A 26,615-nucleotide genomic window follows, 5' to 3' on the forward strand; every position below is an offset into this window, starting at 1 on the left:
AGAGGAACAGAGATTAAGGTTGTTTGAGAATAAGGTGCTTAGGAAAATATTTGGGGCTAAGAGGGATGAAGTTACAGGAGAATGGAGAAAGTTACACAACACAGAACTGCACGCATTGTATTCTTCACCTGACATAATTAGGAACATTAAATCCAGACGTTTGAGATGGGCAGGGCATGTAGCACATATGGGCGAATCTAGAAGTGCATATAGAATGTTAGTTGGGAGGCCGGAGGGAAAAAGACCTTTGGGGAGGCCAAGACGTAGATGGGAGGATTTGAGGGAGGTGGGATATGATGATAGAGACTGGATTAATCTTGCTCAGGATAGGGACCAATGGCGGGCTTATGTGAGGGCGGCAATGAACCTCCGGGTTCCTTAAAAGTTAGTAAGTAAGTAAGTACAGTCTATTGTTTCTAGCACCCTCACAACTCAAGCTTCGTGACTGTATATACTAAGACTGTGGCAATATAATTAATATAAAAACAAGATAGAAATTAAATATCGAGAAGACAACTATCGAATAACGCGACATTTGGAATAAATCAACGAGTTAGAAAGAGAATAAACAAATCAAGATAAGGCAAGTTTTGAAATTCATGTAGAAACTTAAAGACTGAAACTAATATCCAGAAGGAGAAGAGTATAATAAAAAGTACCACGGACTTCATGTCACAGGGACATTATGTCCCATCGGAATAATGTCATAAGGAGAAGAATGTCACATGGCTACTCTGTCGTTCTGTCGTGGGAGTTTGATATCACAGCAGAATTTATGTGTTATGTGCAGCCATGGTGCGAATTAAGATTTCTGATGAAGGGAGGGGATAGAATCCTAGATAGAGAATACCATACATAAAATTATTATTACCCTCATTCAATACGGCTCAACGCTTGGTTGCACTGAGTTGCTTGTCTTGCATCTTGATCATAATTATGCAGCTGTATTCTGTTTTTGCCCTTATTGAAATTCCTCGAGTTGACCATACAAAAGTAGCAGTCGTCGAGGTGGTTTCCAGGTTCCCTCCAAATTCGGGGAATGGCAAATTTCATGCCTTTCCTACTACCACGCAGCCAATGTTCTAGTGTTGCCCGACAATTACCACAGGACACGTGTGGAGCCCACGCCTTGTCAAAGTCACCTACGGCCACGCCAAAGTAAACCTTGTATGCCTCACAGAACTTTGTTCCAGGCACAATGGTATATTTAACTTGCTTTGGTCCAATGTAATATCCACTACATAGTACAAAGAATCTGCCTGTAATTTGCACTTCTGTCCTGTAGACACGGTGTAAAGAACTACCAAACACAAACGTACACACGACTGCAAGAATAACGAACCTACTATCGTGACTGAGTGATCGAAAAATCGAAAGAGAATTGGGAGGACAAATTTAAAAGGTACGCAAAACGCGTCCTTGCAAGGGGTTGGGGGCTATACAAAACTAAATATGTGAGCTCCAAGCCTGTTGACCACTAGTCTCACTCCGGGTTACGCTGCTCCACTGAAGGAGCTCTAGAAAATTTTGAAGGGGAAGCCGAAATTGGACGTAACCTCTTAGGTACCACATACGCGAGGGGGACTGAGATTTGATCAAGTGATCACGGAACGGGGCGAGGAGGAGTTGGCTGGTGTTTGCAGTTAGGATGGCAAGACGCTGTCGTCTGTTGTTCGATGACAAAGCATGTGAAGGCCGTCGGAAGAAGCGCCGTGAAATCTAAATCTGCAATTTGAGAGGTCCCTGTCCTTTCAATTTGCGACTAATAGAGTGATCTCGTATATTTAATAGACAATTTATAGGTTCTGAACTAGGGCATACGTCGTTTATAATAAAGAGGGAATATATATGGGGAAGGGCATATAGGTCCGTGGCCCATTTCTTATAGGGCTCATCCCGACATTTGTCTTACACCTGAGGAAAACCACGGAATACCTTAGGCAGGATGAGTTGTCTCCTATAAGAGACTAGCCAATTTGGCTATTATGTAGGAGGTGATTGTTGTCATGAGCCTTGTTGAATCGTCTCAATTTCGAGACCAGCCATTTGGCTATATGATGGCTCAATTACGAAGAGGGGGAGAGATGTAATTGTTAATTAATTTAGAGTAATTAGGGAGATTCAAGGGGATATGAGTGCAGGTCCGTGGCCCATTTCTTTTAGGGCTCATCCCGACATTTGTCTTAGCGCCTTAGGGAAACCACGGAAAAACCTTAGGCAGGATGAGTTGTCTCAATATCAGAGACTAGCCATTTGGCTCTCAGGTTGAATGACTCTATGAATCGATGGATCTATACTAGCCAATTGGCTCTATGATAGTTCCATCGATCAACAAAAGTAGATATTGTTAGGGAGGGATTTTGTTTAGCCCAGTTAAGACAAGGTCATTTTAAAGCGGTTGCACTATCCAAGGAGTCTCATGGAGTTGAGTCGTGGCTACCAAAACCTGGGAGTAACGCCAGCCTCCCTGTCCTCCTATCTCAATAGTATAGCTGATGGACCTGTCTGGTGTTTACGCCGTAACCTAGGATCATACTGGCCGAGGCCAGTGACTGAGCTTCACCAGCAGGTATTTATACGTAAGAGCCATGTTGCCACCTAGCGGATATCAACGTAAATACTTACATGTACATATTGCTAAACCAGTATTCTCAGAAATAAAATATCCCGATATACAGATGCCTCAAATTAGGAAGCTGTCTGGAGAGGGGAAGTAGTAGAGCTAACGGAGGGGGCCCACCTAGGCTCCGATACCCAGGTATAGTCATATTATCTGAAAAGTTGACCTCTTGAGAATGTATTCAAGTTGTACCCTCCCTATGCAGCCTTCTCAATTCTTATTAGAACTGAGCTGTACCGTTCTAGTCCACAGTGCACAGCAATAAGCGGACAGTGATAGGGGAGAAGTGCTCTATGCGCCTGCGCGAACGAGACAGCTTGCTAGTTTGAGGCATCTGTAATCCAAAATATTGACACTACGAAAAAACCATTATCGGATTCATGTTCAGCGTGTCGAAATCTGTAAGTAATGATAAAAAAACAATGATAAGCAAAATCTTGTTTACCAGTGTAATAATAATAATTATATCCATGAGCAGGCTTCAGATAAGACGTGTAATTCCAAAGTTATTGATTGTTGTCAGCTTGCCGTTGGTGATAGTACAGAAATATAATTTTCTTTGCTTACTTTATATTTTATAAAGTACATTTACTCGTATTAAAACAATTACATTTTGTGAGGGGAGGTAGAAGTTATCCCTGGCAGAGATGTTAATATGAATTTATGAGAGGAGGATAACGTTCCAACAGGGGAGGAAAATCCCCCCATCTCCCCGTTAACCTCTTCCCTTACTATATATTTTACCAGTTTTGTGAACAAAAGTGTCATATTTTTTTATTTTCGTAAAGAGGTCATTTAATATTGCAGAATCACTGTACATCACTAATTTTCTTACATACATAAAAATCACTATGAAATAGACATACATTCATACCTGAATTATTATCCCGAGTTATCTCGTGCACTTTGCTTCCAGCTCTGGTAGTTGTCCCACTTTGATTTTCTCCTGAACTATTTACCAACTTATTTTTTTTTTTTTTGTGGATTAATTTATGAGGTACAATACCAGTGCTGTTATCAAGACGTTAAATGTTGCTTGTCGTGTGATAGATTCGAAAGCAGGGTATTACGCACAGTGGCACATTCCATTCTCCTGTATGAGAGCGTTTTGGGACGAATGGTGTAGCAGTCATTGAATATTTGTACCAGTACATCTGTTCTTCAGGTTTGTGAATAATGTTCTGCAGCATCACTATGCCCAAGAGTACATGTATTTCAGAGTCTGTAGTAGGCCGCCACGAATTATTTTCAGCATTCTGTGAACACTTACTTATTAGCATGCCGAATCGTCTCCTCGAATATAATGTTGATGAGGTCATTATTAAAGAATAATTTAAAAAATTGAGAATTATCGTTATCAGAAACAATGTTAAAATTTCAGGGAATGGGGACCTCGGAGGTGCAGAAGAAATGGTGCCAGATGTCTTCTATTCAAACCACTGTCGAAAAGACGCGACATCAACTGATCTGAATTTGTTTGTTGGTCTATAACTTCGTCTTCTGATACCAATGTTTCATTTCCTAATCTTCTACAGGAATATATTCCTGATCAAAAGTTTCGGAATCACTAACTTGATCCATCTTTACACAAAACAGCACAAAAACACTAAACACAAACAGAAACCTCCAAAACTAACTAGCATCTACTCACTACTATGTGTGTATGCTATATGAGCATAGAATTCCACTCGCAAGGAAGAAGTTGAGTTTTGAGGGTGCTAGAAACAATAGACTGTGACGGTTCTATTTTGCATTGCCTGTAATGAGGCGATATTAGCGATCCTAGTGGTGAACAACTATCTAATGTTTGCATATTTACTACGTATTGATCTTCGCGACTATATATACTAGACAGTGATATCACTAACTTCTGTAGCCATCTAGTGAGAAAAAGGTTAATGAAAGAATGGAAACGTATATATTCGGGATATTATCCTTAGCAGCGGAAATGGGACTCAAACGAGTTAACTCAGGTTAATAAATTTTGACACAAGTTAGCAACCCGAGTTAACTCGGGTTAATCAAGGAAGTTGTTAATTCGCACCCTGTGTGCAGCATTGTTATATGGCGTACTTCACTTTATAGGCCTATTCCTTATCCTAGAGATCACAGAATATCCGGGATTTTTCTTTAGAACGCTGAACAACTTGGCCTTAAAATTATCAGCAGCGTCACTGCTAACGCTCCCTGTATTTGCTGTAAGTGTTCCATTAATTGGAAGTCGTGAAATAATTTTCTTTCGACGATTCTGTAAGTTTAATAGTTTAGATAGATCTTTGAAGTATTTGCCAAAATATTGAGCAGCATGAAATAAACGCACTGAGAATGCGATCTAGCCACATACCAACGATACTGTCATACTTCTCAATATTAATCAGAAACTGAATGTACTAACCCTGCAGCGAGCTGTTGTGGTATACTTTCTACACAGCTAGGATTTCCACCAGATCCGTGACCACTCACACTGGGCTTTAGTTGTATCTTACTACGCAAGGGACAGTAACGAACACAAGTGAGGTTAGAACTGTGTTTTATTGCATTTATTTGACAGAACTTCTCAGATTACATTGTAAAAAGTACATGTGATAGTGCATTTATTTAACAAAATAGTTCTACTAACTAACTACTATTAATCGTCGAATTTATCTCGAGCATTTTAGGTCTTATAAATTGTGTGTTTGTGTGTGTGTGTGTGTGTGTGTGTGTGTGTGTGAGTGTGTATATTCCCCTTGTGCTATGTAACTGATTTTGATTATGTGTAATTTTCTACTTTATTTTATATATTACTAGTGGCTTGTGCAGCAAATAATGCTGCAAACTAAGTTCGTTAGACGTTCAAATAAACATTTTTCAGATTTATTTTCAATGAAGAATACTTGTCTTTTTGATAGTTATTTGCTTCCATAATAATGAAACATACTCCCTCTGAATGGATTTTTTTTAGGCCAAATACTTTTTCTTGAATCTATCCAAATTCAGTTTTTGAGTTTCAACGCGAAAACGCAAGTATCAATGTCAGGACGATAGCAGTAGCTATTTCAGGTCATTGTGGATTGTAGACAAAAGTTAAAATAAATGTCAGGTTTGCTAAGCTTTCGAACAATAGCATTTTCGTATGGCTGCTACATGTATAACTTGAAATGTAGAGCGTAAAATCATTTTATCCTACTAAGAGATCTTGCTGAAATGATCTGGAGACTACAAAATTTTCTAGGCCTCTTATTTTATCAGTAAGTAATACCTTTTGATCTTTCCTTAAGAACTGTAATTTTTGCGCTCTCTCGAGCCAATACTGAAGACAATGACACATAATCAATATCTACACTACACCGCCATTAAGTATATGAAAAAGACCCAACCCCACTTGGTTAATAAGTATAAAAATATTTGATTTTTAATAACAATATTATTATCTTACTTAAGTTTTGTAGTTATATAATATAGTAGCCACTCAGTAAATTATAGAAATGAAGATCTAAATTAAGATATTCTCTACATTTACTTGCATAACCACAAAACGTTTCACTTTCATGTCATCAATATAGCATCAATATTATGTACAATTAATGAAAAAATAGATGCATCATGATATTAACTATAATAATATTTAATTTCTAACGGTAATAATGTCATCAAACGACCTCAAGTTTCGTAGATTTGAATATCCAATACACAGCTGTACTCAGAAAATTATACACTGCAGAATCAGTTTTTAATAACAAATTGAATTGAGCTCTAAATATGTCGGCAATCCTGCAGGTCATGGCCTTCGTGTAATAGCCTATTGTTTATTGTAGTGTGTGTTTTGTTCTGAAATTCAATCAAGTCGGCCGTGATTGAATACAATTATTTCTCAAAACTGACAACAGATGGATTTTGGAAAATATGAAAATTATGTAGGAAAATTGACATTTCACTGAAAACTACTACTTTTCCGAAAAAATTTGGATGTCAGGCATGAAAATGAGGGGTCACTCATTAAAGTCCTTTCGGTCGTTTTCCCGTAATTTCCATTACCAGTTCAAATTATATATATAGATGTATCCGATCTTGACTATTTGTAATTTTATATTATGTAACTGATCTTGACTATATGTAATTTTCTACTATATTTTATGTAATTTCTAAGGTATCTTCTTTTGTGTTGTTTTGTAATCTAATTTTGTATTTCATGTATATTACTGAAACCTGGTTGAGTAGAAGAGAAGGCCTCATGGCCTTAACTCTGCCAGACAAAATAAACCAACTACTACTACTACTACTACTACTACTACTACTACTACTACTAATACTACTACTACTACTACTACTACTACTACTACTACTACTACTACTACTACTACTACTACTACTACTACTACTACTAGCTACACCTACTGAAGTTGCCTGGAAGGAAGTTGTCAAATCAAATATTTAAATATATACAACCACGGCGATTACAGCATCAACATGAGGATGTGGTTGTCTTTATTTTGAGATGATTTTGATTTGAAAGTCTTACGACATCCGGAACCAATAGCGAATTTTATGAGATTTTCGTTCCATTTACACCATTCAAAATTTGTCTTTGCCTACTGAAATACTGAAAATCATTACCATTTATCTTGTAGACCAATGCCTCACTCCTAACGCTTCTTTCACTTGGTGTCGGTGTATTTTATTCTTCAAGACATGACAATCCTCTCTCCAAGCCGCCTGTTCTTTAAAAAGAATATCTCTAGCAATGAGATGCCGGTCGGGTGATATGAAACAAGGCTACCATTCTCTTAACGGTGTTCTACAAAATGTCCCATACTTCCATTCAATAAAAGTATGTCGGTGGAGATATTTTTGCATCGTAGTGTACAATACCAAAACAAATGTTCCAGTTATCAGATAATATAGAACAGGTACTGATCTTGTATTATATCTCTTCCTTCACAGTTGCGATGAGGAGGAAGAGAGATAGCAAAAGATTGTAGGCCTACTAATCTGTGAGAAAAGGTACGTCTAAACTCTCAGTCAGGCAAACGGCGACTAAACATCTCAAAATACAATAGAACGATTGCACGACATCTAAAGATGAAATGTTAAAATACTTTTATCAATAGTACTTATTCATTATATGGTAATAGTTATTTAATTATGATAATTTATTTTATTTTCAATACTATATTTCTGTTAAGATAAATTCGCGTATTAAAAATGGCGACAAAAAGTTTTAAGATCAGGTATTTTCATAAAATAAAGTTCCCCATTAAATTGTGAATGGTTTGATATTTTATGGGTTACATTACTCCTCCGATGGTATGATGAGATCATTATGATTATGTGGCTCCAGGAGATTTCCTTTGAAATAATGATTTTGTCGAAATATCGTCGCAATTTTCTATCAAATAAATAAAATCATCGTGTCTGTTTAGCTCAGTTGACTAACGCGTGTTGTTTTAAAATCCTATAAACCCAACTTCGCAGGTTCGAGTCTCCTCGCATCCCAAAAGGTAAATTATTACGAAATTAAAAAAAAAATACATATTAGATATGGATGCAATGCACAAATTACGACGTAGTAGATAGAGTAAATGGAAGGAGATTGAGTGTATGGATATTTAAGAAATGGTAATAAAGAAGTAGAGGTAGTGACATCTAGTAACTAATATATTAACTTCTTGAGTAATAGTTGAATGGAAAAGTATACGTGTGTACCCGGGTACTAGGAAAATACTAATGAACTGTGAGATAAAGTTCAAACTGTGAGGTAAAGTCTTTATCTCACTAGTGGAATAAAGTAATAAATAAAGTGAATGAAATCCTACTTTACAAACGCAAAAGTATTTAGTAAAGGCATGTTTTTCGTTATGGTCATGGATAAAATGTTTTATTTGTCATGGCTACCTAGCGCCCTGACTTGTACAATAAGAGAAACGCATTTAGATGAATAATTTCGAGGGAAAAATTGTTCCGGGGCCGGGTATCGAACCCGGACCTTTGGTTAAACGTACCAACGCTCTCCCAACTGAGCTACCCGGGAACTCTACCCGACACCGATCCAATTTTTCCCTTTATATCCACAGACCTCAAAGTGGGCTGACAACCGTCAAGCAACCAACATTGAGTGCACACTAACTCTGTGTGACTTAAATTGTGGTTTTCTGTTACGTGCAGTGACGTGTATTATGCAAATGAAGCTTCAAGGTATAACTCCCTGTAAAGTTAATTTGAATAATTTCGAGGGAAAAATTGTTACTAAGCAAGGGACAATAACGAACACAAGTAAGGTTAGAAATGTGTTTTATTGCATTTATTTGACAGAACTTCTCGAATTATATTGTAAAAAGTACATGTGATAGTGCCCCGGAACAATTTTTCCCTCGAAATTATTCAAATTAACTTTACAGGGAGTTATACCTGGAAACTTGATTTGCATAATACACGTCACTGTACGTAACAGAAAACCACAATTTAAGTCACACAGAGTTAGTGTGCACTCAATTTTGGTTGCTTGACAGTTGTCAGCCCACTTTGAGGTCTGTGGATATAGAGGGAAAAATTGGATCAGTGTCGGGTAGAGTTCCCGGGTAGCTCAGTTGGGAGAGCGTTGGTACGTTTAACCAAAGGTCCCGGGTTCGATACCCGGCCCCGGAACAATTTTTCCCTCGAAATTATTCAAATTAACTTTACAGGGAGTTATACCTGAAAGCTTGATTTGCACAACGCATTTAGATGTTAGGTATAAATAAAGTTTGGATTTAACAAATGAAAAAATCATAAATGTCAGCACAAACTTACAATAAAACAAATTTGAGTGCATGCTTTAGTGTCTTTGCACGTTACAATGGATAATTGTAAGCATTTTAACTGCTTCAAATGAAAAATTTGTCATTTCTGATAAAATACATTTTTTTTTCAAACATAATGACGTGCTCGCTACCAGATTCATCTATTGGAGCACTCATTTCCAACCACAAGCTTTGTTTTGTTTTTGTATGTTCACTGAACAGCAAGCCCTGAACTAAGTAGGGTTGGATGCCGTAAAGCTACAAGTCTTCTATACTCTCAATAGGTTATCTCGTTTTTCAATAGCCAATCAAATAGCTAGTTGGCTGATGACGGGTGAAGAGTCCATGCTGATTGGTCCTTTATTTTCAATGATAAGCGTGCATTATAAACATAATCGCCTCAAATAAAAACATTACAAGAAATATAAACCAAGTGTGTACGTATCATGGAATAAAATAAATACGTTGAAAATGTTTATACCTTGTATATAAAAGCTGTACTTGTCACTGCATTATTTTTCTGTATTTCTTAACAATTCGCCTGCTCTCAGTGTCTGACGTCCGTTTTCGTCTGCTACAGTAGTTTCCAGTCTTGTGTTCACATACTAGAGTCGTATAAAGAACCTAGTTTTGACTGTACAATCAACAATAAAATTTCACGTGGAACATTATGTACGAACATTGCCACATATTCTTTGGTTCTTTTTATAATATTCCGCCCCTTTTTAATCGTGTTCTTGCCATGAAACTCATTGTAGAATTTTTCAGTATTATTGAAACTACTTAGCCATGCTGGTGATGGCATGGTTAAACCTTCAAAAGATATAATAATGTACTAACATTTAAAGAATGCCAAGATGGTGGTGTTTTTGTTTTAAATGGATGTTTATAAAAAAATCCAATATTGATTGATTTTAATACCTCATTCTAAAGTTTGGAAAAAGGGGCATGTACCGGTAATGAAATGTCAACAACAGGTTCATTTACAAAAATCATTATAACTCAACAATGAACTGTCACTGGAGGCTATTATGATTAACCCACTGATTATGTCATAGTGACAAAATGCCAAAAATCGTTAATATAAAATCAATATAATGACAATTATAGTGAAAAAACATCACTGGTATCAGTCGTTAACCCTCCACCCCTTTGGTATGCAACTGTTAGTATTAGTAGTTAGTATTTTTTATATAAGTAGTATGATTACAAAAGAAAGAAAATAATTTGTAGGTTAACATAGATGAACTTAATCTAATTATATAAAGCTGGTATTAACATAGGCTACTTATATAGAACTATGTGATTTATTTAAACTTACGTATAGGCTTTAACATTGTCGGTCCTTTCGGCTTTATTTTCATTAATCTGCTCGAAAATCAGGAAATAAATCACCTTTAAAATTATTAGAGCATAATCTGCTTGCATCAGGATTGAATTTATCCTGTCTTTTGCACGCAATTACCCATTTTTTTCTAATTTCTAAATCTTTCGGAATGGTAAAGAGAGACAACTCTTTATTTTTATCGCTAGAATTGTTGCATACCGCAACAGCACACCTTTGACCTGGCATAATGCATTCAAAACAACATAAACAAGAAAAAACACAAGATACTGCTTTGAAGCATTTGAGCTTTGGCGCGCTTAGCTATCTTGTGACGTCAGAATCGCTCTCCTTTCCCCGTCGATCCCTCGCCAACAAGCTCGATAATAATGCAGCCTATGAGAAGTTTTAGAAGCCTTGGTCAAGCTATACTTCATACAAACCTACATTGTTACGGGTTGCTTGTGGAGGCTTTATGTAACAAAGGCAGGACTCTATTACACTTTTATTGAAAAATAATGGTGAAAAAAATTACATCCATTGTCTCCATGTTGTTTATTTTTCCTGGGCTTCATTTTCTTCCTTCACGTTGATCAGGAACATGGTGTAAGACATCACTTGGTTGACCATCTTAAACAAATAAATTATCATAATGACTTATGTAAAAAATTGGAATAATCTTATCTCGATATACAATATGTCCGAGAATAGTGTCCAATAATAAATAAATAAATATCAAGTAAAATATTTTGTGCGAGATCGTGCGTATTTGCTTGGTTTCCGCACAAAACCAATCCGCGGAAAGTCTAAAATTCTACATTCAGTATTCCCAACCTAACACACATAACAATTTCTCTCTTCTTACCGCTTAAGTGACATATTGATTTTACTGCTTTAGGCTTTTAACATATTATTTTTAGAGACGTTCAATATAGTAATAATTATAAATTGGAAACTTACCACTGCAATTTCACCTAAATTGAATTGTTAATTATTGTTTTTAAATATTTGCTTAAATTAAGTAAACTCTATAACTCCACTACTCGTGATGCAAGTAACATTAAGGAAACCGTGAAAAAATCAACAAGATTCCAGACTCATCATAGACTGGGGGAAAAAAAGACAGACGTATATCATGACCTGCTGGAGTATAGTAAACACAGAAAACATTTTAAAGCAACAATGTTGAAGAGAGATATTTCTGTTTTGCAAATTTGCCGTCATTGAACAGAAACCAAGATGCAACTAATTAGAAATTCCTCTTTCAGGTATGTAATAAACGATCTTCGCACAAAATAATGTACGATACACGAGCGGTATGTTTTCTTTCAATTCTCGGAAATTAAAAAAGGTCAACTACGTTTCGCTTTTTCAAACTTTTCCTCGAACATGAAAACTTCAACATACCGCTCTTGTAACGCATATTACTATATTGTAGTGGGAAATTGAACGTAGAGATAAGTAAAAGTACGCTTTCAGTTTTTATCATGATGGTGTCTTTGTTGAGAATGAATCCCGAGTGTTGAAGACCTCCTCGAAAGAAGGACGTAATCAACAGATCTATAATAGGCCTACATGTTTTTGGAGAAAAGAAAATATTTTCAGGGACATTGAGGAGTTCAGAGTTGAAGTGGATCAAGTCACAAATTTTCATAAATTGAGTTTAATTCATTTTCTGATTATCTGAAGTTGGAACTTCTTCGAGCAGTAATGGATCAAGTCTTACTTCCAAGCATTCGCCAGTAGGTACCGTAACTCAGATTATTTGTTCACGATGTTCTGAGCCATAGTGGATCAAATCACCAAAGCGTTGCATCAATTAACATCACAATTGTTTATATTTTATAAATCTAGAATTTGAGAATGGAGTAAGGTACACGTACCAAATAACGCCATCTTAACACTTCAGTCACTTTTGCTCTGGAAATAAGTTATGTACAAACACGAAAATTATGAACTAGAAACTGTAATCTTATCTTTACAAAATAGCACAATGAAAATGGATATATTATATACCGAACAAGAATTAGAACTAAAATAGGAAAACTTTGTAAACTGGCGTTATTAGGAACAGGTTGTCCAATTAACGCCACCTATTTTCTAGTAACCTATACACTTATAATTGTTAATGGATTATTTTTCCTAAGCAACACAAATAGAACTAAGCGACTAAATTTGAGTTTCTGTTAATAAAAGATACAAAATCACTCAATACTAATGAAAGATTCTTGATCTGAAAGTGAAACACCAGATGGATTAGGAAAATATGTTTTCCAGTGACTTCTTACTTTAACCCATTTATGCCCAAATTAATTTTTTTTTGCAGTTTTGAGAAATACTTTAATATTGTAATCATAAGACTTTGTAACTAAAGAGAAAATTGCTCAAAACAAATTTCACTTAGCCAGTTTGAAGAAAAACACCGCCCCAGAAATGGGGCAGTGGGCATGAATGGGATGGGTGTTTTGATAATTGATATTTTTTGTCAAATAAATCCTATACAGCTCTTTTTCATGCATTATAGCATCTATATAAGAAAATTATAAACAATTCTACTTTACAAACAAACATAGGCCTATTTGAGCCGTTCACTTGCTTCTTATTTTACACTTAGTTCAGATAACTATCATAGTTTGCAGCTTAGGTATGGAATTTTTCAAAGCAATGGATGTAAGATTCTACACTTTCTGATAGTATTCTTATGACAATCTGCACATCTTACTTCAGTTTCACTTCTTTCAATCACGTGAATACGACCATCGAGGCGGACGTCATCGGGAAGCCGTCGTTTTCCAGTGAATGGTGAGCGACCAGGACGTAATCTAGTCTCGGGGTATTGCGTTAGATATGTTGTACAATGCATCGCGTGGACGAAGATCCATACCATCCTCTTTACCCATTGGTGTTAGACAATACAGTTGCCAAGCATTACCAATGGTGGCGTTGAAGTCGAAAGTAATGAGAGGCCAATACCATTTCTTGCTTCGAATATTGATTCTGTAGAATGAAATATTTTGATCCATCCTATCTTCCCCGCCCATAAACAGATTATAGTTCACAATACAGGCAAGCTGTGGAATTGTGATCTTCTTTTTCTGGAGTGCACTCCAACGTCTTGCTTCTCCCATGGGTTCTGTGCCTGTGCTCGTGGATCCAATGGTTACGATACTATTATCGTAGTAACCTACCAGAGTGATTCCTGATATATCATCTGTCACTTGGTCATGTGAACCAGGCGGAATTTTTTTCATGGCCTTTATTGTTTTCAGGAGAGCCTTTGCTGTCCGTTTTGCCCTTATAGTGTCAGTTGCATCATAGCAACGACGGGGCTCCAGCTTCATAGTTTGTCAAAATAATATACAAAAATATATTTCTTATTCTTTTGATGTTATTATTTGTAAACATAAGCAGATTGTTGCCGCGATCCCCCACTGATCGTTTCCATCTGTTGAGGTACGAGTCTCTCCCCCTTCTCTAGCCTTACAGCGCACTTTGTTCGGCGGGCAGCATCGAGAGCACGAATGACGATACTCTTTTTGGAGACCTCTGATCTACATCATATATTTCAAGAATCCTTCTTCCGGGGAAGTCTTGAATTCAATTGAAGTAATCTCTCCTGTTGTGGAGGTGTCCTGTGCAAGTATTTTGAGATTAAGAACTAGGGGTCTGCGGGTTCAAACTTGCACGTAATGGCATGGAATATTTATGTCCAGTACACCACTGATTAAACCTGCATGTGGTACAGTAATATGTCGGATACAATATTGCTATGTCTGTATGGCACAATCGGTAAACACTGTAGATGGTTTCTGTCAGAGGATTTTGCATGAACATAACTAAGGAAGAGGCTAGTGAAGTGCTTTGTGTGGAGTGTAGCATTGTTTGAGGCACGAACACAAAGTGAAGAGAAGCGAATAGAAGCATTTGAAATGTGGATATGGAGACGGATGGAGCGTGTGAAATGGACAGAGAGAATGAGAAGTGAAGCTGTGTTGGAAATAGTGGGTGAAGAAAGAATGATGCTGAAACTGATCAGGAAGAGAAAAAGGGAATTGGCTGGGTCACTGGCTGAAAAGAAACTGCCTTCTGAAGGATGCACTGGAAGGAATGGTGAACAGGAGAAGAGTTCGGGGCAGAAGAATTTAACAGATGATGGACGACATTAAGATATATGGATCATATGAGGAGACAAAGAGGGAGGCAGGAAATAGGAGAGATTGGAGAAAGCTGGGTTGACAAGGAAAGACCTACCCTTGAGCAGAACTCTATGAATGAGTGAATAATAACATAGAACAGACATAGAATGTTCGTGAACTGTCACTTTTGGAACAAAATACCAGATGGTTAACAAATACCTCATTAAGCTGTAGAGGAGTGCAATACGACGGACTTAACCTCAAGTGAACTGTACTGAATCATTAGGCAGTACTGTACTCCAAACTCTATCCGAAAGCATATTAAATACTATAAGGGTTTGTGATTTTAAAAACAGTCTACCACTGTGGGACTCGATCGAAATTACTTTTAGCCTAAGATCTGAAGCGTTATCCTTTACGATAGCTCTCATTGACATTCACGCAATCACTGGTGCTGCCAGAGCGAACCGAGAGACAAGGACAGATTGGTGAAGCCACTTCCTCCCCTGGAACTGCCAGTCTCGTCTCGGATGCTTTGAGCGTTAGTTTTACCCCTCCCCCTGCTGCCTCTGGCCGTGAATCCAGAGTTTCCAGGCGCTGCAAAATTTGCAGCAGTTTGTCAGTAGCGCGCAGTTTTAAATACATTTTCTTTAATATTGTGAGTATAACAAGTGCGACAATGTTTAATTCTGTACAATATTTACAGTACCTTAACAATTCAGGAGAAATGTGAAATTAAGTGCCCATCAGTTGAATCTCATAATGGAAAGAGCCGCTAAATAAAATAGCCTACAAAGCTCGCATATTTTTTTGCTAATTTATCCAGTATCCCTGCTTTCTTCTCTCGATCTCCACACAGCCTGTATTAGAGACTGACCGCATTAGCTATGTTTTCCATTGTAAAGACTATGTTAAACGACATATTGGATTTTAATAAGAATTTGATTCAAAAGTTTGCAACCTACAAGACAAGGCGCATGGAACTAATCTTTAAATAAGTAAGTTACATGGTTTAATTTTGTATGCAGTCCCCTGAATTCAATACCCACGAGCCGCCACTGCTGCCTCATAATTTGCCGGCAATTTGTGAAAGCTAAATTTTTAAAACGCAGTTAATTGGTTCTTAACAGTTTGGCTTCATCTATTTCGTGATAACGTCCGACAATATCTCATACTATCCCATGCCCTATTTCATTTTAGTACTGGATTATGATAATCAAATTTGAACAACTTCAACAGTTAGTAACTCTGATATATCTCATCGGAGACTGTGGGTTCCCTATCTCAAATTACTTGTCTACAACCCCACTACTGCGTGTTCAGTTCAAAGTGTGTCATGGCTCGCTGTATCCCGTCATATGGCTAGCCGATGAGCCTAGAGAATTCAATCTTCCCACACTTCCGCAGAGGCGTATTACCTAAATGCGAGAGAAGTTGCCTAGAAAGTACGGCGTTCATTCTGAAGTACGCAGAGTCCGTGGATACCCACGGACTCTGGAAGTATGTACCGTTACGTGCGGTAACGTCGGTAGTGGCAGGAATGTGAACTGTTTCGAAACATGTACTGAGGTGAGTTTTTTTCTTACTGTCGGGATATGGCGAGAGGGTTAAGACGATTACTTACGTATTTGTTGACATTAACTTGGACGGTCAACATGGACACGGAGCATTTGATTTGTGTTGTGGAATGTTGCGGTATGCAACGGATGATAACAAATACCCTGCGTACGATTTGCTCGCGCAAAACACAGTTCGAAAGAGGTTATGGTAGCACACAGACCGTACAGACCGCCATCTGTTGCTACGACGTTCAAGTTATACCGTACACTAGAGATGAGAAAAGTTGTTATTTTCTCGTAACAGTTCCAACTGTTCCAGTTCCACGAAAATACTAGGTTCCAAATAACAGTTCCAAAATAACAGTACCACCATATATTATATAGCCTACGCCGAAGTTCGCTCCACAGCACTGGATCGAATCCCTCTCGTTTTTCCTTTGTGGCCTGACTCCATGTTGTTACCATAACAGATAAATTCTGTAGGATCAGAAATTAATTTTACATATATATATATATATATATATATATATATATATATATATAATTTAATTTGGAAACTGCACCAAAATAAAACACACCAGGAATGAACGAAACTCCTCCAGAGTCAAGTCCCTAAATTCAGTTCTGTCATTCTGTGAAGCGTGTGACACAATGTATTTATGTTAAAACCCTTTAGTCAAAGTAGTTTATGCAAACATTTGGATAAAAAAGGCAAAATTATAAGTCGAGGGCCATGAGTAAGTCCAGAAGTCATACTGACAGTATTGACACCACGAAAGGAGTTACGTTATATTTTTTGCACGACATCAGTTCAGGATTAAAAGTTGGTATTGATTTTGTCCCTGAAAATTGTTAAAAGTAGCCAGATCTAGTGACAAAGTCGCTAAATTGACAACACTGCAGCAACGGTTGTCATGATGTAGCTCCATACACGGCCGACTTGATGCTAGCTTCGCTTCGCGAAGGTACCATCAAGTGGGCCGTGTCCCATAACATCGAGTATATTGTAACATGTAACAGCAAGTATTTTGTATAATAGGTACAGTACTGCTATTATATAATGTAACAGTGGTATTTTGGAACAGGCCGTTACGTTATTTTATAGTCATAGCTCATAATGCAGTTCCATAACATCGAGTATTTTTTGTAACAGCAAGTATTTTGTATAACAGGAGTATTTAATGTAACAGTGTTATTTTGGAACAGGCCAGCGAGCATAGAGCTCAGTGGAAGAGCCACGTACTACTAGTACGTAATGTAACAGTGGTATTTAGGAACATTTACGTACGTACGACTAGTATGCAATATAACAGCGGTGTTTAGGACGCTAAATGATCACATGCTTCCCTGTATGCCATGTGATGCAGTACGATGTCATAATGAGTCGAGATGTGAATTCCTGGAAATGAAATGTTTTCTAATGCCAAATTGAATTCGTAGATCAGGTTTGTTCGAAGCAGGAAATGTAATGTAATTTTAAATTATTTGTAAATTGGTCACGAAATCGAAATGGATCCCAGTGGTAAATAAAACCAAACCTATTCTTCCTCTTCTGCTTAGCTAAAGGTAACAATAGTGTTCAATTTCTCCAAAAATGCATAAATAAAAGCTATAATCATTTCGGCCGCGCTAAAATTCATATTAATAATGTACCGTCATGAAGAATAATAATCTCATTGTAATTAAATATAAAAATTTACCGTTGTACTTTTTTAATCAAAAGAATTTCAATAATACAGTCATGTTTCAACAGACTTTAGTTTAATTTCAAGAATTGGTAATGAAACTAAAACTGTAAAATATTTGGAAATAAAACATAACCTGTATATTTTCATCTCCCTTGATAAAATTCACAATGTAGTTACTATAATACAGGCATTATGTTATTTGATAGAATCCTATACTCAATTAACATCAGTTCCAAGATAATGTATACATTTTTAAAGACGATCTTCGTATCTTTACTATTTATCTTTTACTTTAGTTTCCAACATTTATCTCAGTACGACGAAAGGATTTCCAATTCTGCTTTCAAACAGTAGCGACAACTTATATGGGCTCGTGGGATCCGAACCCACCCAATGTGTTGTGAGATTTATTTAACTTAAGGCTCGTCAAATGTTTGAGCCCACCCACTGTTTTCCAAAAGTTGGCGTCACTGCTTTCAATAGTACCAAACATGTTCCGTTCTGTGGAACAGGCGTTGTCATAATGTAGTTCCAAAGTGAAACGAGTATTTGTAACCGCAAGTATTTCGTACTAGCTCAGAGCAACACTGTTATTTTGGAACATAGTGTTCCAAGGTGCTGTTACTTTTTGGAACAGTTCCAAACACGGAACAGTTCCAAAATAACTGTTACGTTATTTTTTCCCCACGTCTACCGTACACGTTCTCAAGTTCAGATTGAAGGCCTTGATTAAGAGGCATCTTCTCTGACATAAAAGCTGAAACTCGCTTCAAATCGCTGACTCACAACAGTGACGTCATGACACACTTTGAAATGAACACCCAGTATAACCGCACAAATTTCTAAGGTTGAATTCAGAAACTTCCTGTATATACAGACGTTGAAATAATGGCAACTATTCAACATAAAGTCGATCGATCGTGTTTCATGGCTTATAGAATTAAAATGAGTTACACACATCACACGTAAGTTTAGACTACTGCATGGTGGTTCTGAACCTAGTTTGCAATCAGTTAAGAATGGAAACTGCCAGTGTTGGAAACAAAAAATCACTAGAAAGACCACGAATATATAACCAAAATCAGCATGTATTAATCATATCAACGAAATCAATTTGGACGGCTTTCATACAACTGCATCTTCCTCGTTCCTCCGTTCATAATGTTCAGAAACTCTTATGTATAAGCACCAGCAGTTACATGACATCATTAAACCATGAGATCATATTTATAAAAGAGAGATTTCTGTTGAAGTGTGACTGAAAATGAAGGTGGAAATGTTCTCAGTTCTTTATAATGCAACGACTGTGTAAGATCTAATTTAACAGTTACTGTGAACAGACACAATTGTTGAATTTGGAGAAATCCACATTTTCACTAAATCACTGAACACCAAACATATACAGGAAAACGTTTGATGCGGCGTTATGAAGCATCACGACTTCAGACTTCAATTACCTAGCAAAATGTGGTTGTAGTAAGTCGCAGCATCACCACACTATGCAGACATTGTGCGACATTTTAAACGATGACTTTCGGAACAGATCGATTGGAATTGGTGGGTTCATAGCTTGACCGACAAGGTCGCCGGACTTAACAGTTCCGATTCTTTTCAGCGGGGCTATGTGAAGAACATATCGTTTCGATATGTGTCGTGCTTCGTTACTTGTGTTACGCTACTTATCTCAAAGTTCAATTTGTGTCTGCAATGAAAATTTCACTTGATATTTATTTTTATTAAGTTGAATACCTTTCTCGGACAGCCTGTATTACAGAGAAATATATTAGGGGAAAATATTTCGAATTGCGTTGAAAATGTGTTCCCGATGTATGGTCTCTTAAATGGATTAAGAATGCAACATTCTGTCAAACAAAATATTCTGGGATAATTACCACGGACATAGTGTGTCTGGACACAGGAATGAAACCTCCAGCTGTAAGACAGAATTCCTTGCTTGACACAGCCTTCATGAACAGTATAGCACGCTGCTGTTTCTTGCTGGCTCCCACCCAGTTACAAAACCAGATCGAGTCATCAAGTTCTTCAGCCTGAAATTGAAGTAAAACTTACATTAATTTAAGAAAATCGAGCAATATTAAAAAAAGACAAAGATCCATCTCAATACATGTTTCGCAAAGTGCTATCCCATCGTCAGTAGCATTGAGGCCGGATGTGCTAATGGATATTTTTCTTGGGGATCGTATTGTCGACATTGCAAAATCTACTTTTTTTAATATAAAACTATGATAATAAAAAAACGTGGTGAATAGAGAGTTGAGTATTATCCCAGATCATGTTATTAACCGAGGTATTAGAAAACTAAGATATATATATACATATATATATATATATATATATATATAATTTGAACTAGTAATGGAAATTACGGGAAAACGGCTGAACGGATTTTAATGAGTGACCCCTCATTTTCATGCCTGGCATCCAAAGTTTTTCGGAAAAATAGTAGTTTTCAGTGAAATGTCAATTTTCCTACATCATTTTCCTATTTTCCAAAATCCACCTGTTGTCAGTTTTGAGAACTAATTTTATTGAATCACGGCCGACTTGATTGAATTTCAGAACAAAATACACACTACAATAAACAATAGGCTATTACACGAAGGATTGACCTGCAGGATTGCAGACATATTTAGAGCTCAATTCAATTTGTTATTAAAAACTGATTCTGCAGTGTATAATTTTCTGAGTACAGCTGTGTATTGGATATTCAAATCAACGAAACGTGAGGTGGTTTGATGACATTATTACCATTAGAAATAAAATGTTATTATAGTTAATGTCATGATGCGTCTATTTTTCATTAATTATACATAATATTAATGCTATATTGATGACATGAAAGTGAAACGTTTTGAGGTTATGTAAGTAAATGTAGAGAATATCTTAATTTAGATCTTCATTTCTATAATTTACCGAGTGGCGGCTATATAGAACTACAAAACTTAAGTAAGATAATAATATTATTAAAAATCAAATATTTTTAAACTTATTAACCAAGTGGGGTTGGGTCTTTTTCATATACTTAATGGCAGTGTAGTGTAGATATTCATATGTGTCATTGTCTTCAGTATTGGCTCGAGAGAGCGCAAAAATTACAGTTCCTAAGCAACGATCAAAAGGTATTACTTACTGATAAAATAAGAGGCCTAGAATATTTTGTAGTCTCCAGATCATTTCAGCATGATCTCTTAGTAGGATAAAATGAGTTTACGCTCTACATTTCAAGTTCTACATGCAGCAACTATACCGAAGTGCTATTGTTCGAAAGCTTAGCAAACCTGACATTTTTTTTAACTTTCGCCTACAATCCACAATGACCTGAAATAGCTATTGCTATCGTGCTGATATTGATACTTGCGTTTTCACGTTGAAACTCAAAAACTGAAGGTGGGTAAGTACAAGAAAAAGTATTTGGCCTAAAAAAAAACCCATTCAGTGAGAGTATGTTTCATTATTATGGAAGCAAATAACTATCAAAATGTCAAGTATTCTTCATTGAAAATAAATCTGAAAAAATTTTATTTGGACGTCTAACGAACTTAGTTTGCAGCAGCATTTGCTGCACAACCCACTAGTAATAAATAAATTTACCGGCGTTGGTGAAAACGGGCCTTAATGATTATATTTTTTTCCTATTTACATTGTATCATTACTAGAAAGCGATTTTTGTGTACTAAAACTAGTGAATATATGTATGCATTTACGTAGTAAAAACGTTGGATATATGCTTTAAAAGTTGAGAAATATGTACCAAAAATGTGTTGATTTTCAAAGAAATTCACAGTTTTTTAAATCAATTTATTGAACTAGAGCTTACGAGGTGTAATGAACTAACTATAAAAATGGAATGATGTTATTATTTCATTTAATTTATTTGGTAATTAAATAATATTTAGGCCTACTTACATAGTTCTCATTAATCATATGCTCATGTCATTAATTATTGTCTTCATTACTTACTTACTTACTTACAAATGGCTTTTAAGGAACCCGAAGGTTCATTGCCGCCCTCACATAAGCCCGCCAGCGGTCCCTATCCTGTGCAAGATTAATCCAGTCTCTATCATCATACCCCACCTCCCTCAAATCCATTTTAATATTATCCTCCCATCTACGTCTCGGCCTCCCTAAAGGTCTTTTTCCCTCCGGTCTCCCAACTAACACTCTATATGCATTTCTGGATTCGCCCATACGTGCTACATGCCCTGCCCATCTCAAACGTCTGGATTTTATGTTCCTAATTATGTCAGGTGAAGAATACAATGCGTGCAGTTCTGTGTTGTGTAACTTTCTCCATTCTCCTGTAACTTCATCCCGCTTAGCCCCAAATATTTTCCTAAGCACCTTATTCTCAAACACCCTGAACCTATGTTCCTCTCTCAGAGTGAGAGTACAAGTTTCACAACCATACAGAAGAACCGGTAATATAACTGTTTTATAAATTCTAACTTTCAGATTTTTGGACAGCAGACTGGATGATAAGAGCTTCTCAACCGAATAATAACACGCATTTCCCATATTTATTCTGCGTTTAATTTCCTCCCGAGTGTCATTTATATTTGTTACTGTTGCTCCAAGATATTTGAATTTTTCCACCTCTTCGAAGGATAAATCTCCAATTTTTATATTTCCATTTCGTACAATATTCTGGTCACGAGACATAATCATATACTTTGTCTTTTCGGGATTTACTTCCAAACCGATCGCTCTACTTGCTTCAAGTAAAATTTCCGTGTTTTCCCTAATCGTTTGTGTATTTTCTCCTAACATATTCACGTCATCCGCATAGACAAGAAGCTGATGTAACCCGTTCAATTCCAAACCCTGCCTGTTATCCTGAACTTTCCTAATGGCATATTCAAGCGCGAAGTTAAAAAGTAAAGGTGATAGTGCATCTCCCTGCTTTAGCCCGCAGTGAATTGGAAAAGCATCAGATAGAAACTGACCTATACGGACTCTGCTGTATATTTCACTGAGACACATTTTAATTAATCGAACTAGTTTCTTGGGAATACCAAATTCAATAAGAATATCATATAATACTTCCCTCTTAACCGAGTCATATGCCTTTTTAAATCTATGAATAACTGATGTACTGTACCCTTATACTCCCATTTTTTCTCCATTATCTGTCGAATACAAAAAATCTGATCAATAGTCGATCTATTACGCCGAAAACCGCACTGATGATCCCCAATAATTTCATCTACGTACGGAGCTAATCTTCTCAAAAGAATATTGGACAAAATTTTGTACGACGTCAACAAAAGTGATATTCCTCGAAAGTTACCACAGTTGGTTTTGTCCCCCTTTTTAAAAATAGGTACAATTATGGACTCCTTCCATTGTTCTGGTACAATTTCCTTTTCCCAAATAGCAAGTACAAGTTTATAAATTTCGCTATATAATGCACTTCCACCCTCTTGTATTAATTCTGCTGGAATTTGATCGATACCTGGAGACTTGTACTTTTTCAGATTTTCTATCGCAATTTCGACTTCTGAAAGCGTGGGTTCGGGTATAAATGGCTCAGCAGTTTGTATTTCAATTTCGTCCCGATCATTTCTATTTGGCCTATGTACATTTAGTAGTTGCGCAAAATAGTTTTTCCATCTGTTTAGGATTGATGGAGAGTCTGCAAGCAAGTCACCATTCTCATCCTTGACCACGTTTACCCTTGGCTGATATCCGTTCTTAAATTCCTTTATACCCTTATATAAATCTCGAATGTTTTTATTCTTACTATTTGTTTCTACCTCATTCAGTTTTTCCTTCAAGTAACCTCTCTTTTTATTCCTAAGTGTACGACTTGCTTCCCGTCTTTCATAGAAATAATTATCTCTCTTCTCCTCAACTGGATCCTGTAAGAATTTCAATTTTGCCTGTTTCATTGTCTTCATTACCTATATCAAATATCATTCACCAATCAATCCATGAGCATTTGATGAATTGTTTTTGTTACTATAGACAACTAAATATTTCTCCAAATTTTCTGGAAAAAAAGATTAAACTTACTGAAAATAATATAACAAAAATATTTAGTGCAGAGTTATATCGATATTATAATCTATAATAATAATAATAATAATAATAATAATAATAATAATAATAATAATAATAATAATAATAATAAATCTTTAGCCGAAATTTTTCTGGTAATTTTCGATTTTCCAAAAATAATTGGTCCTAACATATATAATTAACCATCCTGAAACCGAAAATCGCTTTTTTGAAATTTTTGTTTGCACGTCTGTCTGTCTGGATGTTTGTTATCTTTTCACCCTATAATGGCTGAACGGATTTCGATGACAATTGGAATATAAATTAAGTTCGTTGTAACTTAGATTTTAGGCTACATGGCATTCAAAACACGTTATTTAAAAGGGGGGTTATAAGGAGGCCTGAATTAAATAAATCGAAATATCTCGCTTATTATTGACTTTTGTGAAAATTTTACATGACGAAAGTTTCTTTAAAACTCATTTTCGATAAGTTTTACTCTTTGAAAAATTTTGATAGCACTGATATTTAATGAGATAAATGAGTTTTAATATTAAAATGACTGCCATCTAAGGCGGTGTAATGAAATAAAAAACAAATGACTTCGTCTATAAGGGGCCTTGGACAACAACAATCGAAAGCTATGAAACGTAGCCTACAGATAATGTTTCTGTGTTTGTATGAAGTAATATCGGAAGCTAAATTAACCGATTTGCATAATTAATTATTATTTCACCATTGCAAAGTGTAGTTTCTCTAGATGGACAAACTGCTATAATGTTATTACAGTAACTTCTGAGTGAATCGAGGACAGGTAAGATTAAAATAGCTTCTTATGCACAGAAAACTTGATAGGCATTCGTTTCCTGTATTTCCTGAAATAATTTTTATGACCAAATGAGTGGTCTCTGGATCAAAATGATCGAATTTTAATTTTTTAATACAGTTTGAATTAAGTAACATAATAAACGATTTATCCTTCTATGAAACACGAATGTTCCCTGGATCAAATGTCCTATTTTAATTATGTATATTTATTGTAACGGGTGCAGCGGAGCGCACGGGTACGGTTAGTTTATAATGTAGTAAAGGTTTATAATAAAATTAACTCACATTTTTGTCACAAACGTGGCAGAGGACACTGTTCCCATCCGTTGATAACGTAGGATTTCCCTCAGTCCATTATTTAAGCAAATATGTTTTGCTATGCATTCCACACAGATCATAGAGTATTTTAACCACTTCCCTGATTAACCCGAGTTAACTCGGGTTGCTAACTTGTGTCAAAATTTATTAACCCGAGTTAACTCGTTTGAGTCCCATTTTCGCTGCTAAGGATTATATCCCGAATATATACGTTTCCATTCTTTCATTAACCTTTTCCTCACTAGATGGCTACAGAAGTTAGTGATATTGCTATATCTGGTGGTTTTTTTGTACTTCTTCCTTGCGAGTGGAATTCTATGCTCATATAGCATGCACACACAGTAGTGAGTAGATGCTAGTTAGTTTTGGGGGTTTCTGTTTGTGTTTAGTGTTTTTTGTGCTGTTTTGTGTAAAGATGGATCAAGTTAGTGATTCCGAAACTTTGATCAGGAATATATTCCTGTAGAAGATTAGGAAATGCCACATCGGTATCAGAAGACGAAGTTATAGACCAACAAACAAATTCAGATCAGTTGATATCGCGTCTTTTCGACAGTGGTTTGAATAGAATACATCTGGCACCATTTCTCCTGCACCTCCGAGGTACCCATTCTCTGAAAATTTAACATTGTTTCTGATAACGATAATTCTCAATTTTTTTAATTATTCTTTGATAACGACCTCATCAACATTATATTCGAGGAGACGATTCGGCATGCTAATAAGTGTTCACAGAATGCTGAAAATAATTCGTGGCGGCCTACTACAGACTCTGAAATACGTGTACTTTTGGGTATAGTGATACTGCAGAACATTATTCACAAACCTGAAGAACAGATGTACTGGTACAAATATTCAATGACTGCTACACCATTCTTCCCAAAACGCTCTCATATAGGAGAGCAGATACTACTGTCCGGAATGCAATGTGCCACTGTGCGTAATACCCTGCTTTCGAGTCTATCACACGACAAGCAACATTTAACGCCTTGATAACAGCACTGGCATTGTACCTCATAAATTAATCCATAAAAAAACATAAGTTGGTAAATAGTTCAGGAGAAAATCAAAGTGGGACAACTACCAGAGCTGGAAGCAAAGTGCACGAGATAATTTGGGATAATAATTCAGGTATGAATGTATGTCTATTTCATAGTGATTTTTAGGTATGTAAGAAAATTAATGACGTACAGTGATTCTTCAATATTAAATGACCTCTTTAAGAAAATAAAAAAAAATATGACACTTTTTTTCACAAAACTGGTAAAATATATAGTAAGGGAAGAGGTTAAATATTTTTTTTTTGAAAATTTACTCACTTTTCACCAAAAAATACCATCCTCTCCCCTTAAATGAAAAGAAA

General features: G+C 36.2%; 1 protein-coding gene across 1 annotated transcript in view; it reads right to left on the reverse strand.

Moving 5' to 3' along the window:
- Positions 1–10,805: 10,805 nt before the first annotated feature.
- LOC138702187 (odorant receptor 2a-like) overlaps positions 10,806–26,615 on the reverse strand; it is a 46,019-nt gene continuing 30,209 nt past the window's right edge. Inside the window, exons 6-7 of the mRNA XM_069829792.1 lie at positions 19,978–20,133; positions 10,806–11,332 (exon numbers count right to left, since the gene is read on the reverse strand). Of these exons, the coding sequence (XP_069685893.1) occupies positions 11,258–11,332; positions 19,978–20,133 (231 nt within the window). The 3' untranslated portion in view covers positions 10,806–11,257. The remainder of the gene's footprint in view (positions 11,333–19,977; positions 20,134–26,615) is intronic.

The sequence above is a fragment of the Periplaneta americana genome, chromosome 6 (genome assembly GCF_040183065.1).
Source record: "Periplaneta americana isolate PAMFEO1 chromosome 6, P.americana_PAMFEO1_priV1, whole genome shotgun sequence".
Classification (NCBI taxonomy): domain Eukaryota; kingdom Metazoa; phylum Arthropoda; class Insecta; order Blattodea; family Blattidae; genus Periplaneta; species Periplaneta americana.